This window comes from Penicillium odoratum, assembly GCF_028828045.1.
Source record: "Penicillium odoratum strain IBT 22623 chromosome Unknown utg000008l_segment0_segment0, whole genome shotgun sequence".
Classification (NCBI taxonomy): domain Eukaryota; kingdom Fungi; phylum Ascomycota; class Eurotiomycetes; order Eurotiales; family Aspergillaceae; genus Penicillium; species Penicillium odoratum.
Window position 1 is genome coordinate 458,315 of NW_026643150.1, and position 17,299 is coordinate 475,613.

General features: G+C 46.7%; 10 protein-coding genes across 10 annotated transcripts; 6 read left to right on the forward strand and 4 right to left on the reverse strand.

Moving 5' to 3' along the window:
* Positions 1–273: 273 nt before the first annotated feature.
* Positions 274–1,146, reverse strand: N7520_010388 (uncharacterized protein; the record flags this gene model as incomplete). The annotated part of the gene is made up of 3 exons (XM_057144321.1): positions 274–779; positions 834–905; positions 954–1,146. 3 exons carry the CDS (start codon positions 1,144–1,146, stop codon positions 274–276), a joined length of 771 nt encoding a protein of 256 aa, XP_056990075.1.
* Positions 1,147–1,991: 845 nt separating this feature from the next.
* On the forward strand, positions 1,992–2,592 carry N7520_010389 (uncharacterized protein; the record flags this gene model as incomplete). Its single annotated transcript, XM_057144322.1, has 3 exons — positions 1,992–2,121; positions 2,179–2,420; positions 2,476–2,592. 3 exons carry the CDS (start codon positions 1,992–1,994, stop codon positions 2,590–2,592), a joined length of 489 nt encoding a protein of 162 aa, XP_056990076.1.
* Positions 2,593–2,700: 108 nt separating this feature from the next.
* Positions 2,701–3,267, reverse strand: N7520_010390 (VOC family protein; the record flags this gene model as incomplete). The annotated part of the gene is made up of 4 exons (XM_057144323.1): positions 2,701–2,719; positions 2,771–2,862; positions 2,915–3,077; positions 3,128–3,267. The coding sequence occupies 4 exons, from the start codon at positions 3,265–3,267 to the stop codon at positions 2,701–2,703; spliced, it is 414 nt and encodes a 137-aa protein (XP_056990077.1).
* A 225-nt stretch (positions 3,268–3,492) lies between these two features.
* On the reverse strand, positions 3,493–5,256 carry N7520_010391 (putative amino acid transporter; the record flags this gene model as incomplete). Its single annotated transcript, XM_057144324.1, has 3 exons — positions 3,493–4,041; positions 4,104–4,871; positions 4,936–5,256. The coding sequence occupies 3 exons, from the start codon at positions 5,254–5,256 to the stop codon at positions 3,493–3,495; spliced, it is 1,638 nt and encodes a 545-aa protein (XP_056990078.1).
* Positions 5,257–8,469: 3,213 nt separating this feature from the next.
* N7520_010392 (uncharacterized protein) lies at positions 8,470–9,479 on the forward strand (the record flags this gene model as incomplete). The annotated part of the gene is made up of 2 exons (XM_057144325.1): positions 8,470–8,507; positions 8,570–9,479. The coding sequence occupies 2 exons, from the start codon at positions 8,470–8,472 to the stop codon at positions 9,477–9,479; spliced, it is 948 nt and encodes a 315-aa protein (XP_056990079.1).
* A 1,818-nt stretch (positions 9,480–11,297) lies between these two features.
* Positions 11,298–11,874, forward strand: N7520_010393 (nucleotide triphosphate diphosphatase NUDT15; the record flags this gene model as incomplete). Its single annotated transcript, XM_057144326.1, has 3 exons — positions 11,298–11,385; positions 11,448–11,653; positions 11,713–11,874. The coding sequence occupies 3 exons, from the start codon at positions 11,298–11,300 to the stop codon at positions 11,872–11,874; spliced, it is 456 nt and encodes a 151-aa protein (XP_056990080.1).
* Positions 11,875–12,380: 506 nt separating this feature from the next.
* N7520_010394 (uncharacterized protein) lies at positions 12,381–12,839 on the forward strand (the record flags this gene model as incomplete). Its single annotated transcript, XM_057144327.1, has 1 exon — positions 12,381–12,839. One exon carries the CDS (start codon positions 12,381–12,383, stop codon positions 12,837–12,839), a length of 459 nt encoding a protein of 152 aa, XP_056990081.1.
* A 700-nt stretch (positions 12,840–13,539) lies between these two features.
* Positions 13,540–14,622, forward strand: N7520_010395 (inositol-pentakisphosphate 2-kinase; the record flags this gene model as incomplete). The annotated part of the gene is made up of 2 exons (XM_057144328.1): positions 13,540–14,391; positions 14,437–14,622. 2 exons carry the CDS (start codon positions 13,540–13,542, stop codon positions 14,620–14,622), a joined length of 1,038 nt encoding a protein of 345 aa, XP_056990082.1.
* Positions 14,623–14,996: 374 nt separating this feature from the next.
* On the forward strand, positions 14,997–15,644 carry N7520_010396 (thiamine-binding protein; the record flags this gene model as incomplete). Its single annotated transcript, XM_057144329.1, has 4 exons — positions 14,997–15,056; positions 15,126–15,231; positions 15,350–15,452; positions 15,578–15,644. The coding sequence occupies 4 exons, from the start codon at positions 14,997–14,999 to the stop codon at positions 15,642–15,644; spliced, it is 336 nt and encodes a 111-aa protein (XP_056990083.1).
* Positions 15,645–16,007: 363 nt separating this feature from the next.
* Positions 16,008–17,259, reverse strand: N7520_010397 (uncharacterized protein; the record flags this gene model as incomplete). The annotated part of the gene is made up of 3 exons (XM_057144330.1): positions 16,008–16,777; positions 16,835–17,010; positions 17,072–17,259. 3 exons carry the CDS (start codon positions 17,257–17,259, stop codon positions 16,008–16,010), a joined length of 1,134 nt encoding a protein of 377 aa, XP_056990084.1.
* Positions 17,260–17,299: the final 40 nt, after the last annotated feature.

The following is a 17,299-nucleotide window of genomic DNA, read 5'->3' on the forward strand; positions in this document are numbered from 1 at the left end:
GGTAGTTCAATTTATAGATATTCTTCAGCCTCATTTTAAGGTTCAGGAACAGAAATCCAACGCATCTAAATGGTGCGACTCTCATCCTGGTCGCCAGTCTAAACCGTTTCAGGTAATTGTTCGCCTGATGATAATATCAATTTGATCGCGATGTTAAAGACCCAAGAACAGAATTTTTATCACAAAATGTATCGAATCTCATCAAAAATTAGTTATAGAAAACAGAGAACCCCAATTCTACCACAACATCATAGAACTCCACAGGTCACCCAACTAAGCATGCGTACTCTCATCAACTGACACCGTCTTCTGCGCACTATTCCCCCAATCTCCCATCCTAACAGCAATAACCTTATCCCGCTGAACCTTTCGCTGGTGTCGACACCATAAGAGGAAAATACCACCCGCAATCAACGCCGCGCCCACAACACATCCTACAACAATCCCAGCAATCTGTCCCCCTGACAATCTACCAGACTTGACCGAACTGCTACTGGTACTCGTGGCAGTAGCAGTAGAAGTAGCCACCGAAACATTAAAGCACAGAACATCGGTCGTGAAATCGGCCAAGGCAACGTACGTGATATCCGCACAGGCATAGTATGTCTGATTAGTATCCGTATCGAACGTGGACTGGTACTTCAGCTGCAACGTGGCATTGTCACCCGAGGATGTATTAGACGGTGCATTTGGGATGGAATAACATTCGTGCCCTGGGTAGAGGTCTGGGAAAAGTGTGCCTGAGACATCGGTTACGAAGTCGCTGTTTGATGGGGGGTCTGGTTGTGGGATTAATGGAATTCTCTGGCATTCTTAAAGGACATTGAACTTACTGCTGTGATAGGAGATGGCGAGATTGACATTATAAGACTCGTCTTGTAGGACTAGAGATACCTCCCCATTTGCTGTGGTTGTTAGATTGGCTCGTGATTTGTTTAGCGGCAGGTACCTACTCAGAGGAAATTCTGTCCGGTTGCCGATATTTGCGTTGGATCCGCATGGAGCGGTGTTATCTGCTGTGCTTGACCAAGCCCGGTCAGGAGGCCATAGGAAGGCTGCTGGTCCCATGTCTGTAGCATCATCGGCAGCCTGGCATGGAGCAAATAAGAGACTGGCAAGGGCCAGGAAAGTTGAATAACCCCGCATAACAGCTATGTGAACTTTATCTGTGTAGTATAAACCAAATTGCTGTAGCAGTGGTAACTTGATGTCTCAAGGAACTTGAAGTTACGAAAAGAAGATCGAAAGTCGCATTAAATACTCAAGCAACAAGTCCAATCTCCGAGAAAATACTAACCTCCGAGTGACGGACGATGTCGGTAGCACGTACCGAGCTCCATCTATTCACAACTACAAAGTTCTTCCATAGGAGCGGAGATATAATCGGACAATTATCGGAGACTCCGCATACCACCAACTATATACTAGTACATGTGACAGCCACTCGCGTGCCCCCAACAGGGATACCTAGGTAGAATAATGTGTAGAATAATGTAAACTGTCCATGGGTGTGGATATACGCGGCTACAACTGGCTTGGAATTTGACAGATAAAGCTAAATAGGAGCTTAGCGTCCTCCTAGTGCCTTCTAGCAGGGTTCCTAAGGATGATGCTACCCGGATAGACATTCGCCGGAGCAGATTAGATTGATAAGATCAAGCGGGGCCTTTGATTCGAGCTAGATACCCCTCTTTTCCTTCGCCTCTTTCGATTTCTCTATTCATTCCGAGGTACCGAGAACACTAGTGAATCTGATGAGGGTCGTTCTTGGTGGGCTGATATGAATTTGTGGATACGTTAGGCTTGGCAAATGTATTATCTAGCGAAACCGGAAATTTGAACATGGCCTGTCGTATGCTTCGAGAGATTGCGACTGCTATAAAGATATTTATTAACTCAATTCAGTCCTCCACGGCTTCTTGATCTAGAAACATTACCAACCCGAGGAAAATTGCATTCATTGTATATCTCGTTCCTTATAAACCGCCACAATGGTTCGTTTATCCTTCACCATCTACCTCGCTGTGTTGACCTCTTCGGCACTGGCGAGTCAGCAGGTATTTGGACCGCGCGAAACTATTGAGAATGGCTCTCCTCTTTATGACTGCCACGAAGCATGCGGTAATTTAGATACAATTAAATTGCACATGGCATTACTAACAGATATTCAACCCCCAGGCGAGGTTATCTTGATGGCCGAACAAGGCAATTATTGCTCCAACTCCAATTACACATCGGATCTCAGCACGTGCCTGAAATGCGCCGCAACTTGCGAGATTTGGAAATACTATGGAACGGAGGTTAAATCGGCTGCGGCAAACTGTAGCGACTCTGCGACTCCTAGTTCTTCGTCTGCGAGCTCGTGTGCATCTACTATTGGTGCGGTAACTGCGGCTGCTACTTCTACTGGCTCTACTACAGTATGTCATTGTCTTAAGTATGGCTGAGTAAATCCCAGGTACTAATTATTTCTAGGGTACTGCTTCGACCACCGGATCTACTGCAACCTCTACTGGTGCTGGATCGGTTGTTCAGCAGAATATTGCTCTCACAGGTGTGATGAGTCTTTTTGTTTGGAGTCTGGTTGTATAGATTAGCTATACCACTGTACGGAGATGATCCGGTTCTTGAATTTTAGAAAAGGTTGAATGCTTGTCAGTGATGTAAGTAAATAGGATTTAATTTCTGAAATCGGCCTAATCAAACATAATTGGACACCCTATCAATCGTCAGCTTGTCAAATTTATACAAAGGAATTTCATTATCGTACTCAATAAGATTCCCATCCGGATCTCTCACATAAACACTCCTCAGTTTCCCTGCAGCCCCTGTCCTATCCACAATCTTGGCACCTTCAAGAACCTACAGTTGATCAACGCATATCACATGAACCAGAGCCAATATTTTGACATACCTCCATTTTAGCATCTTGAAAAGCCTGTAGCACTTTCTCCACATTTTGATCCGTCAAAAAGCACAGGTCGGCACTCCCGGGCATGACACTTTGCGCCTTTGGTTCGAACTCTTTTCCGGACTGGTGAAGGTTGATTTTCTGGGATCCGAAAATGAGAGCATGTCTATTTTTGTTAGTTTTTGCATATTCTCTAAATGTAAGATATTTCTATACCTTTGAATTGTGGGGTTGGCTGGTGAGGCGAAGACCTCGTGTCGCATGCCTAAGTGTGTCGTGTAGAACGCTACCGTCTCCGGAATGGAGCGGACTGTTAGGACAAGATGGTCAAGAGATTTTACTGCGAATTTTGCCATTTCAATTAACTGGACCGGTTTTGTTGATTGATTCAAGGAAGGGGATGATGGTTGATGATTGTGCGGGGTGTGATAGAGCGGCGAGTTGTTGAGTCGCCGAGATTCAAGTCGGCTACTTTACCATGTACCCGAGTTTGAGGAAATCTAGTTATACACGTACATCATTGAAGCCGTTGGAATAACAAATATTTAGAAAGCTAGATAATTATATAGGTGACTACAGAATTAGTGCTTAGTAGGGAACTTGAGCCACTTCTTAACGAAGCTCTCACGACCCTCCTCATCCTTGGGAGCGTAAAATCTTCTTGAACCATCAAGATCAATATCAAGAATGTTGTTCCATCGTCTGCCACGGTAGTAGATCTTTGCTCCAATGTAGAGGATCACAATAGCCACCACGGAAAGGTAGTTCGCGAAGAAGTTCTTCGCACTAGGCTTGTCACCAAGCGGCCACACAGCCAGATAAAACTCTACGACGATGAGCAGGCAGCACCAGAAAAGACCCCAGTAGGCAGCCCAGGGGAAGGCCCATGATTTCCATGGAAGCTCGGCGACAGAACGACCCTGGGCTTTCCAAGCGAGGCGCATGCGGATGTGCGATAGGCAAATCATGCCCCAGCCGAAGAGAGTGAACAGGGATGTCAAGTTGGAGAACCAGCCGAATACGGTTGAACCGCTGTTGCTGACGTTGAGGTACGACAGGCCTCCTCCAATGATGAGGGTAGGGGCAAGGCCCCACCACGGACGACCCCAGCTATCGGTGTTCTGGAATACCTGTGATTTAAAAGGTGAATTGTGGTTAGCAAGACGCAGATGAGATGGAGATGCGGACTAACCTTTGGAGCCATGCCGAGCTGCGACAGACCGACCAGGATGCGAGATCCGCCGTACCCAGAGATACCACCAGTGGAGAGCACCGAGACAAGAATGACAGCGTTCATGATGTGAGCCAGTGGTGCCACTCCGTCATTTCTGTACATGATAACAAAGGGACTGGCATTGGTGCCGGATCCGCCAAACAGATTGGAGTCCTTGGGGCTAACGTTGATAGTGACGATCAAGCTACCGAGAATGTAGAAGAGACTCAACCGGACCCACATTGACTTCACTGCCTTGGGAACCGATCGAAGAGGGTTATTCGTCTCAGCAGCGACGAGACCGGCATTCTCGGACCCGGATAGCGCAAAGATACACGTTGGCATGACGGAAAGGAATCCCTTGAATCCATTGATGAAAGGCATCTCGTTCCAGAACTGGAAGCCCATAGTGCCTCCTGGTCGGGCTGGATAACCACCTTTGGGGCCACCACCAGCGGACAGCACAATACCAGAAATGATAACGATAAAGATGAAGCCGAACTTGATAGTGGCAGCGACAACCTCAATCTCCGCAAACCATTTCACCGCACCGACGTTCACCCCGATGATGATAAGCCAGAAAATAGTAATCCAAGCAGCTACAGGGACGGCGTCTGTCCAGAAATTGATAACGGTCACGGCACCTTGTAGTTCATTGGCGATTGTGATCCAGAAGGACAGCCAGTAAGCCCAGCCCAGAGCAAAACCGGCAGATTTATCGACGAAGATATTGGTCCATTGCACGAACTTAAGCAGAACGCGTCAGTAACGGCCGATAGGTAGAACCCGAAGAAAAGATTCACAAACTCACCGCACTGGGAAGGGGGTACAGAATTGACATTTCTCCAATACTGTGGCTGACACTCCAAATGACACTTCCAGACAACAGGTAGCCAATAAAAATACCAGCGGGTCCGGCATGCATCAACGAGGTTCCTGATCCCAGCCAAAGACCCATGCCAATAGAGGAAGCGAGACCAATCATACTGATATGGCGAGATCCCAGCTGGCGCTTCAGCTGGGAGTCTGCACCGTGATCGGTCACATTGTAGACATCGCCCTCAATCGGTACCTCGGCGTCATTGTTGGAGACTGCTTTGCTGTCGTTCTTTTCGGAATATTGATCTGACATGCTGTGTGCCAGCGGGTGCGACACCCGACTTGATTGACAAAGCGAGAGAAAGTCAGGGAGAGGGAGCTTCGAAAACCTTTCGGCGCCGATGCTTATAGAAGATATATATAGAGTTGGGGGGAGAGAAGAGGAACTCTGAGGAGAGGAAAGTAGAGGAGGGATTTGTTCAATTGTCAAGTCTTAAGTACAAACATTAGTGTGTTTTATACGCCGCATGTCGTAACACAAGGCAAAGATACGCCGAGGGGAGTCAATATAGTCGCGTGGCATTGATTGGTATTTACAGACTTGGCGCAAGTACCTTATCAGTGGAATGCTGGATGCTGGATGGTACGATTGGGGCCAAGGATGTTAACATCACGATACATTTTATGAATTACTAAATATGTAGTTCAATGTTGATTGGTCTAATAGGATAGATAACCAATGAAAGGAAGGTGAATGGCCATGCAAAACACAATTTACGTAGCCTGGAGGTTATCATGCGGGTCACCCCCACTTTATGTAGACAACATAAAATATTGATAACTCAGTGTGAGAGATCTCTACCCATTCAATATTTACAATTTCAGATGGACATACAGAATGAAAAAAATTGCAGTGATAAGTTTTCATGAAGTATACAGATCAACCATGTCAGGGTGAAGTTTCACGTGGTAGAGATAAGAGACAAACATGCTTTCTTGGCTATCAAGTCTCCTTTCAGCTGGGGCGTAAAGTCCGCATTCTGGAAATAGCCAAGACCACTCAGCTTATTGTCTAGGCAATACGGAGAACTGACCTTGCATTTTCTTATCGGTCAGACGAGCCAGGATTCGCGTCCCCTCAGATAACCCTCACTCGACACGTATTTCACAAGCGGATCGCGCACACAAGCGGATCGCGCACCCCAAAACACCGTAATAAATGCGATATATACTACCCTAAAATCTCAACAATTATATCCTTTATCAGTTCCAGTATTTACCGATAGACATTGATAAGGATTATGAGACGTATGTATCAATTTTAAAAACATCGAATACTTTTATTATTCCATTGATAAAGATTACGCCCTTGCACTGGCAGAATATGTATATTGCGGTCATCAAATGATAATAATTCTCGAAACTCCTTGAAGTACCTAAATATCATATAAAAAGAACTGTACCTACAGGAAAAGTTCCTATAGACCACTATCGTTGAGATAATAAGTTGTAATTTGTCGCATGTACTATGGTGTTTAGAGGTGCACGATCCGCTTGTGCGCGACCCGCTTGTGCGCGACCCGCTTGTGCGCGACCCGCTTATGAGATACGTTATTTTGTGCTTATCGCGCTAATGTCAACCAGGCTTCTCAGAGTAGCTAGAACCTGTGAGCACGAGCATTCCAGGTCTGCAATAATCTCTTCCAGTAATAGAAAGGGGGCGTAAATATATGCAATTCGCCTAAAAAGGTCATAAGTTATTGGAGAGTTGAGGCTTCGGCTCTGACCGCAACGGCAAGGGATGATTGGCAACGGCATGTTCGTTTTGAACCAGCCGTATTTTGCCACATAATTGTTGAATCTGGGGTAACTGGGAGATAGAACCCGAGGCGAAACCGGTTATCTTGCCGTTCAAGACAACTGCAGGTTGGCCACTGATACCACTGAAAGCAGCCACCCACAGATCGGAGGCACGCCACGCAAGGGCCAAGGCACAGCAGATAGTTTCGGATAGTTTCGGTTTCTGAGTGTCTTGGCAATGTTTCAGCTCGGGTATAAGGAACATATGTAAATCCGCATATTGGGAAAAGGGCAAGAAAGGGCCGTGAAAGGGAAGATGATCGTTACTTTATCTAGAGGCCCCAGAGAGTCACTTGACGCTCCTGATATCAATTTATCTTCGTCCTTAATACCCAACTTGTCGATGTGTACATGAGAGGTGGAGCGCCTTAGAGCCCTAGAGCAAAAATCAATGTATTCTATCCTCAGATTCATATTCCAACGACTGGTAATGTTTTCCCTGAGAAGGCATGTACTGTATATCCTTTAACCACCGGAATGAAACTTCCGTGATATGGGCTCATGATTTTCGAAGCCTGGTAGATACGAATGATCAGCTTGAGAAGCATATCCGCAGTCGATTTAGGGCCGCAAAGGCCAAGTGGAGCTGTGCCACCATACTGAGTCTAGCTGCTGGTCAATATATGATAGCATCAAAAAGCGTGATCAGACTTAAGTTCGAGTGGTGAGATGAACTTCTGGCATCAAGCCTCAATATGAAAGTAGTGTTAGTCCTCATTAGGAGTCCCAGCAACTTGCGGCAAGTCAGAACTTTAAAATGAGTGTTGTGCAAAAAATCGCTCAGAATCATCCCTAAAATCCCAAATTTTTATCTACATAAAGTTCTGTATATTGAAATTAGAAATTGCAGCTGTATCTGGAAAAAAACCCCTGCTTGAAGTAGCTGTATCGCGACATAATGTATTGGGTTTGAATGTCTAATGAGTGATTATTAAGTACTGTAAACCTCCAAAGAATGTTCTAGGCAGTTTTCTCGAAACGATGGAGATCTGGCTTGACCCACGTCCATCGTCCTCATTTTCTTCCTTTCCCTGCGCATTCTGCAGCTAAATTACCTCTAACATGAGGAAGGCTGTATTGTTGCTCGAGAGGATTCGATTTCGTACTGTACAGGGGTTGGCTCTCGAACAGCTGAGGCTCAGAAGCCAACGAATAATCTATGATATTCGAGCTGGGTATGATGCAATACCCTTCGAATACCCAATAATCATTCAGGACTCCATTGGTTGTTCAGTATCTGCAGGTTTGGCCATTCATAATCCTCATTGATATACTACGTTTACGATATAATAATATAGTATCGGAGCCTGACCTACAGACCGATCCACCGTTTCCTCCCGCGCATCCTGTGCCATAGAGGAGCAGCGACGATGCGAGGGTCCGACCGCCCCGCTATTTTAAAATTGTTGCCTGATGAAACCTTACACATCATTTAGCCTCCGATACCGCCTGAGGCTTGACGTCGTCACCAAACATTGCCCTCACGGGCAAGGGGCCTGAGGTACCGCCTCAACTGCTGATGTCAATAAAGCTACTTTGTGTTCGTAGCTTCTCCTTTTCCTGCGTATATTTCCCGCTATTGAATGCCCATGGCGTGTCTTCGCTAAGGTGACGGCCCAACTACATATATGTACTCAATTTGTGTATTTAATCCGACCATTCACTCATGATGGGTAGTCCTCTGGATGATAAGCCCGCCTCCAAGTAAGGCTTTCTCCGATCCCCACAAAGCTCTAAGCATTCCATCTAATCCTCCACGCCTCTAGTGCTGATCACGAAGCTTCACCCGGGCCATCAAAACCCAAATGCACGGATGTGTTCCAATTTACTCGCGCTGAGCCCTGGGCTATCAACACAGGCAACTGGTGCTTATTCTCGTCCGAGCCCAAACTATGCTTCCAAATAAACCAAGGTTCCTCCTGGAAGGGCGGCTTTATGTTCCCGACATATAACATCTGGAGTCCCCCATACTTCGGAATCTCGCTACCACTGCCAAACCCAACTCAAGACACGTGGACCATTCCGGATCTTGGAGATATAGCTCTATCAGACCGAAGTCCATCGAACAAGAGAAGGTCGTATAAGCTGAACTGCAACAACCTTATCGTGACTAGTTACGAAGACGATACAGCATCCCTAAAGGCTAGAGACACTGGGTCAATTCCGTTCGAAACAGAGAACGTCGTCGGTGGTATTGACGTTGACTATCCCAGTTTCCTGCACTGCAGATGTTGCTTCCGATATCGAGGATGGGTAACCCTGGCCAACGGCGAACGCTGGCGATTTGACGAAATCGACCAGTCATATTACCAGTTCCAGCGCATGGCCAAGCGCGTCGTGCATGATCGGAAGTTCCCAAAGGTGTATCCTAAGACGCTCCAATGGGAGAGTTATAGCGACTGGAAGTCGGGATATGGAGATGCACCGGCAGATGTGCCGTTCATTTTGGACAAGGATACGCGTCTCTGTCGGGTCAACCCGGACTGGCACGGGCAACGGCACTGGGACGCTTCTAAGCTTGTATCTCCCGTCATTGCTGTCATGAGCCGAGAGGGCCTTATCTTTATCAATGAGTTGAAGGAGGCTAATGAGATTGAGACTGCTAATCTTCGAGAATTGGTTCTGATGACGGGCCTCACCATTGCGAAATTTGAACGCCCTACATTAGAAAAATGAAACTTGTTCCCGTATTTCAGTATTTGACCTTTGATTTCACTTACAGTAACTCTCGGGTTTACTGTAACAAGGTTTATACGTAGATGACGGGACGGCGAGGCGGCAAGCACAGGTAGGGAGCGGCATAGATAGCATGTGTATCGCCATTTCGTACGAGATCCTGTATTATATGTCTCACAATCGGTCCAGAGGCAAATGGGAACAATTCCTAGAAAAAAACGGCTCAGGACTTATTAGGCGATCTCGGATACGAACCGAGAAACAATTCGAGTGTCCATGGGGGAATCTGTTTTCGACTCCGACTATAGTAGTTAGTAACCGGCTCTCTGACATATCACGGATAAGACGCAGCTTTGATGGGGGAAGTCTCGGAGCCATATTGCAAGGCTAATGTAAGGTTATCAGGTCAGTTGCTAGGAGATTGGAGAGACGAGAGTGAAGAGGGGGCACAGTGGTAGCATGCGTAAAGTAGTTTCACGTAAATTATACCAAGGGATGTCCCACCGCATCATGTAAAATACAATGTCTATCTGGAATCCGGGGGATCGACCGGCATACCTTACTTGTATTAGCGTGTTTCAAACTAGGGTTCGGGACTTGAAGTCTAAGAGTGTGGAAGTAAATCTGATTTCGAATGCCACTGTAATAGAGCTAGAAGACTGCTCTAAACAACAGTTGATGAGATCCGGGAATTTGCACAGACTTTAGCGTTTGAAGAAGCCTGCCTCAATTGGCGTAGCAATGTCTCTATAGCAGGCACTGTAGACTATATTGCGAAGATCCAACTCGTTGATCACGGCATGTGGCTATATATCGACCTGGCTCAACGTCCCATGTACTTTCTACTCTTTCGCAGATTGAGCCCGCTCTTGACAGCTTTGAAAAGATCGCTCGATCAGTGACTTTCAAGCACCTGAAGGTACCGGTACTATCGCCCTCGTTAGCTGCAATTTTCTACGACGATCATACGTTCAACAGCTCTTATTTGCGGGACATGACACGTCTTCCTGTGCAATTTGCCAAGGTCTTTGAAGCAGCACAAGAATCGGGTACTGTTGATTCTAAGACGGTATGGATTGAGAGGGTTCTGAGCCGAAAATCCTGGAAGTGGAGTCCCTGTCCATGAGAAGAACTTTGTCTTGAGGACTTGGACTTTTTTGGCTTGCAGTATTGAACTTGTTTGTCATCCAAAACTTCAAGCTGTTCCCAATTGGGGATTTTGACACCTGAAATAAACGGCAAAAAGTCGGTGAACATGTCACCATTCAGCTTCTTCTTTCAACTCCATCCTTGCTTGCGATAAAGTTCATTTGCTGTGGTTGATTTTAGGCTCTTAATCATATCATCTACATGAACATGAAAAGTGTCATAAATTGTGTTGGCTTCCCTTGTTTTGAATACGTCTGATGCACTTTGAGCTGATCACAATGTTTACTAAAATACCACAAAAGACCGGGATCTGCCTTTAAAGAGAAAGCATGTAAGAATAGTCTAAATGGGTAAACCTTGCCAGGCGTCTTTGAAACTCCGATCGGCGCTCAACATAACTGGTGCCTGGGTGAGCCCATTCTAAGCCCAAGGCAGACTTCAATTGAACACTTTACCTCAAGAGTCAAGTTACATATAAACATGACTCACAATTAGACTTTGATAAGCATTTCCATTCTCAAAGCACCCTTAAAGTTTTCCTTTCTATTCTTGTACGCTTGTCCATTCCAGCTTTGAATTGGAACTTTTCGTTTTCCCCGCTCGGCGCCCCACGCTCCCCCAATACCTTTCCGTGTCCAGCCACAAAAAAGCAAGATCGTCGATCTCATCATGGATCCCAGAGTCGGAGTTGGAGTTTTTGTTGTGAATGCAGAGGGGAAGTTCGTCATTGGCAAAAGAAAAGGGAGTCATGGAGCAGGTTAGTCCCAATTTAGCATCAGTCAACATCAACATCAGCTGACAAGAGCATCCTTCTTTTAGGCACATGGGCTCTTCCAGGAGGTCATCTTGAATTTGGCGAATCTTTTGAAGACTGCGCGGTACGAGAAATTCTCGAAGAAACAGGTTTGAACATCACCAAAGTGGAGTTCTTGACTGCCACAAACGATGTCATGGAGGCAGAAGGTAAACACTACATCACCATCTACATGAAGGGTGTCGTCAGTGATGCATGTGCTCAGCCGCAGGTGAGTCTATTATATTGCTTTTTTGCCCCTATCTCTTGCATGTCGTTAACCTATGAAAGCTTTTGGAGCCAGAGAAATGTGAGGTATGGGAGTGGATATCGTGGGATGAACTTCGACCTCAGGCGGACGCTCAGATCCGCTTGGGTTCAGATGGTGTAGAACGGAAGTTGTTCTCGCCTCTTCTCGCGTTGTTTGAGCAACGGCCGAATGTTCATGTTTAGCCTAGAGAAGAGACCTCATGATCTTCAAAATATGAGATAACCATGACAGCATGATGAATGTCTTGCTTTCTTTGCGGCATTGAAAATAGATGGACATTCGTGCAACCTTCACGAGCTCATGTTTGGATCCTTGCCACACAACAGGTCAAAACTATTTAAACTCAGAGTATTTTCTCGATCTGCGTGTTTAAACAGGGAAAGATGAGAAGCTCAAGCTCAATGTATGATTTTCCCAGAACGAACTATAGGTCATATGTGCAACCTCGAGGGTATAATCAGGTTTATTGAGCTATAGCTGGCTCTAGTCTAAGATCATGTTAAGGCTCACACGGTCTATCAGTTTAAAGGTGTCAATAGCACTTATATAAACCCCCATCTGCCCACGAGCATCAGGTATATTCCATCCTCTGAAGACCTACATCCATTCAATCTTTTGAGACTGCCTCTCTTTCCACCGTCCACTCATTTGACATAGTCACCGTTATCATCATTCACTTACACACACTATGCACTTCAACATTATTCTCCTGGCCTCGAATCTAGCCCTCTGGAGCAGCCTGGTGGTCGCCTCTTTAGGAGACCTCAGAAGCCCCGGTCCTGTAACCGGCTCCAGCCTGCTTGGAAAGCGGCTCGAGAAACTGGCCAGACGAGCTCATGCGGTAACTGAGCGTGCTATTACTGAAAAAACTGATGATATTGCTAAGAGAGGAGGCCTGGGAGGCTTGGACCTTGGGGACATGATGGATGAATTACTTGGGAAATCGTCTAGTTCCTCTGCAGTACCAACCCCAATGCGAACTCCGACTCCGATGTCCACGCCTGTCTCGATACCAACTCCTACTCTTACCCCGTTTTACACGCCTATCTCAATGCCAACTCCTACTCCTACCCCTTCGTCTTCATCCAGCCCGTTGAAAGCCGTGGAGAACCTCCTTCGTGCAAGACAGGGGGCTCCCCGAAGATGAGGACTACTTTGCATCTCTCCCATCTCTTCCTTCTCTTGCTCCTAAATCCAACGAGAATAGGGCTATCGGAGGAAGCGGGTTTGAGGTACCGTCTTTGACAAGCGTCTTGCTCCAACAAAGACTGCCTAGATGGAAACAGCTCGTTATATTTGGAACAAATTGTCACTTCTATGTCAAGCCTCGATTCTTGTTTTCTTTTCGGGCGGAGAGAGCTTTCAAATCAGTTAATTTAATATGTTGAATTTGAGAATAATATAAATTCAAATGTTCATGGATGTTTTATGCTGGGAAGACCAAATCCGGTTTAGCGCAAACTGCAGACCATTCCCGATTGTTGCGAACTTAAGAACTTCAAGTCGATTTCTCCTTCTCTGAGTCTGATCAACTTCAATCTATTGTTACATTCACATTCATTTCTTTGGCTTTGATATTTGGGGAAATTCTAAAAGTTCCACCTTCCCCACGATTGCCGCGCTTCAACTTAGATGATCGGCCCTAGAGCCAACGCCACTGATGCTGATGACCCCCCACATAAGGAACTAATCCCTGCACGCTATTTCCCTTAGTTCCATCTTTCTGGGGCTATTCGATCTATCACGGTCACGCTTTCCTCTCCGCCTTTTTCTCATACTTTGTTGATCCCTTTTCTTTTTTTATTTCTGAACCCCTGGGGTGCATCTCCCGACCCACTTGATTTCGAATGACCAACCCCAGTCTTCTAGAGCTACCCCGAGGGGTCCAGCTCGTGTATCTCGCGGAAGGCGGAGCCAATGTCATCTATCGCTTTGTCGCCGCCCCAATAAAATCAACACTCGTCGTGAGGGAACCCAAAAGACCGGCCTCGGTCTCCTCTATTGTGATCGACGAACCTAGTGTGCCTCCCGGGTTCCAAGGAAAATTGCTTCGTCTCCGCAAGAAGACGGCTGGCGATATATCATATAAAGAAATCAATCGCAATTTCAATACCATCGTGCGCCCTTTATTCAGACCTGAGGAATTAGTCGATCAGTCTCTCATTCTTCTTCCGGGGGGCCTCATTGAGCGGTGTAATGAGCAGCTTAGTGCGGCTGAACTGAACGGGCAACGCCCCAAAAAGCGGTTTGGCGGATATCTTTGTGCCGATGAGCCGTTCGGTTTACTTATTACCGATATGACGACTTTTGATGAGCCCGGTGCTACGCTGGCGGAACTGAAGCCCAAGTGGCTTACACAGTCTCCTTCGGCGCCTTCTATGGCGCGTCGGTGTCGTACTTGTGCTTTGAGAGAGATGAAGAATGATTCTGCGCGGTCTATAGGTTCGAAAGAGCAAATGTCATTTTGTCCTCTAGATCTTGTATCTGGCTGCTATGAAGATGTCCTGGGTGCTACGGCTTTTATTAAGGGTTGCAACGACCGGGCTCGACTGGCGCGCATTTTGTTCCACAATCCAGTTCTTCATACACTACGAGCTCAGCAGACAACGTGGGCGCAGGTGGGCTTGCTTGGACCGCCAGCTTTATCGCAAAAGTCTTCCCTTGACATGACTCTACGGGACTGTACAATGTTTATTAAGGTATGGACACTGAAACTTATTCCTTATAATGGCTAACCTTTCTAGATTCCACATGACGAGAACTCCCCCGTTGAGATCCGCCTGGGGGACTTAGACTTGAAGACAGGTGCCGGAGGAAAAGCCACCTACTGGAGGAAAATCGAAATGCAGCTTCTTGATGGGGGCTGGTATCTTGGGTCCAATAGCAGTCAGGATCCCAGTGAATGTGCCCTGCAGTATACAACCCAATAGACCCGAGATCAGATATCATACTGGGTCACGGTCAGCTTGCATATTGGTGCGTTTTCAGTCTCCTATCATCGGAAGACTTTTACGATGCATGACTATATTAATAATGGGCGGCATTTTGATTCCATTCGCAATTATCTGTTAAGTTAATTTTCAACCTTTGTCTTAATAAAATTCACTTCTACAAGACCGAACCTCGGCCCAGAATACACTTTCAGCCTTTTTTATCCAGTCTAGTCAGATTTAACGAGTCCAAGGTTAAATGCTTCGAAATGTTGAGTTTTGTGTAGTTATTGGCTCCAAGGCGGGTTTACTTCCATAAGATTCAACAACCTCCGACCCCACCATCTCAAACTCCCCACTCCAACTCCCTCGCAATGGACTATACATCCCTACCCACACCCGACCACTGCGTCGCAGACTTCTGTCTGATCCCAGTTCGTATAATCCATCCAGTCATTTAGTTGATTGGTCATTGGTGGTCCGTCCGGCTTACATCCCATCAGATCGGTACCGCGTCGGCTTCAGTCTCGGCCCAAATCGCCGATGTCCAGCGACTGATTGAGCAATCCGGTGTTAAATATGTGATGCACTCAGCAGGCACTACTTTGGGTGCGTTTTTTATTCTTAATAATGTTAATCTCTGCCACCTTTGATCTCCATCTCTATGATGAAGCATTACCAGGTGGTTAATGATGGATCGAATCGAAGCTAACTCTTTTTGTTCTAGAGGGATCCTGGGACCGTGTTCATCAGGTTATTGGTCAGGCGCATACAATGCTCCACCAGCAAGGTGTTGTGCGGATTCAGACTGATATCCGGGCTGGGTCTAGGTATGTTTGATTTGATTTTGATTCCCCTCCCACTGATCTCTTGGAGTTTTTTCTGGTGGACGTTTGGTACTCTCATGTCGTGCTTTGATGCGCCTTTCACTGATGACTGGTTCAATTTGATTTAGGACGGATAAGGTACAGTCTCCTGAGGATAAGGTGAACAAGGTGCTGGAATTGTTGGGGAAGAAATAGATTCCAGAGTATAAGTATTTGCTTCTTCTAGTTGAAATCTATCGTTTACAGTAGAGAGAAGCATAGGATGTAAATTTGTTTTCTTTAGAGATGATAGTACACATAGATGTGTTTCGATATCCACGAAAACAACGGTCGGAGTCATGCAATCGTTCCAATTAAGTCAATCAACCAATAACGCCTATACCTGGCGTGGGCGTGTTGCATCATGCCCCCATGTCAAAATCCCGCTCATCTCCATGCTCTATATACAGGACCACATAGATCCGAGTGCCTGAACACCCTGGCGAAATGTCCCAGAAAAACGCTATACAGTGAACACGGAGAAATCTAGAACGAAAAAAAAAGGCAACGCATCGTAAATCAGAGGGTGATTCCGCCTCCTAGAATACTACCCCAGCTGCCACCAACCCAGATCCAGTTGCCCATAGTGGGAGTAGAGCCAGAGCGAGCAGACTCGGCCAGGTTGACAAGGGTTGTGAGAACGCCGTTGACGGTGGATCCATCGCTGCTCGACGTCGACGCAGTTGTCGAGACGGATGTTCTACCTACGGCGTTGGTCACGTTGTTCAAGCTATCAACTGTGTCGATGGCAGGGCCACGGTTGAAGAAGTCCACGAGGATGAACGTAGGCTGGCGCCCGTTGTATGCCGCCTTGCACTTCGTCGCCGTTGATCCCAAGTTGCCTGTTCCACCGGACGGGGCATTCGTCGTGGAGACGTAGCTAGCGTTCGGGTACTCGACGTCGATGACCGAGATTGTAGAGTAGAGGAAGTGGTTCATCAAGGGAAGGAAGTTGGATGCTAGCGCGGAGGAGAGATCATTTTCGTAGGTGGAGGGTCGGTTGGGTGTGCAGGTAAAGTTGGAGGCGTCGGTCACGTCGTAGTTGTTTTCCCAGACAAAGTCCCACTCGTCCAGTAAGTATGGGTAGCTAGAGCTTGCGTCGAGGGATGCGACAAAGTTCACGAGTCGGGTGCCGTTGTTGATCATTTCTTGGAGGGTTGGCCAGGAGGAGGGCGCGGTGGTCAGGGAGCTGGGCTCGTAGGCATAGCTGGTGATGTTGGCATCCTCATAGATAGCGCCTAGTTCGGCAGCGGTGGCTGAGTCGGAGTTGACAAGAAGAATGGTGACAACTGTAGAGAGGGATCGTTAGTGAGTGCTACGTGCTTTCCGAAGTACAGGTTGCGCACCTTCGTTGGGATTGTCATCAAGCCAGGTCTTGATCTTGCCCAGCCAAGTCTTCAACAATCCTGCGTCTAGTAGATCACAACTGCTGTGGCACAGGTGCCATGTGGAATTGCTCTTGTGGACTTGAGCGGTTACTAGTCGGACACCCGCATCGAGTTGGGTGGTAGTATCGTAATATCTACGGGACGAGTAGAGTTAGCATGTCAATTTGTGTTTCTCATTTGATCGCAATAACATACTGGTCACCAGCAATAGAGTCATCGGTAGTAGAGTCACGCACGAATGGGCTGTCGTGGGCACCTAAGTGGGTAATCTCGCCGTAACTCTTATCGCAAAGGTCGGGGGAGTTGTTGCAGGCGGTAGTGCGAACATTCAACGGATTGGCAAGTACCAAAGGCAGTAAAGTTAGGAAATTAAATGATCGCATAATGTACTCTGTACTCTGTAATCTGTATAGATAATTCTGA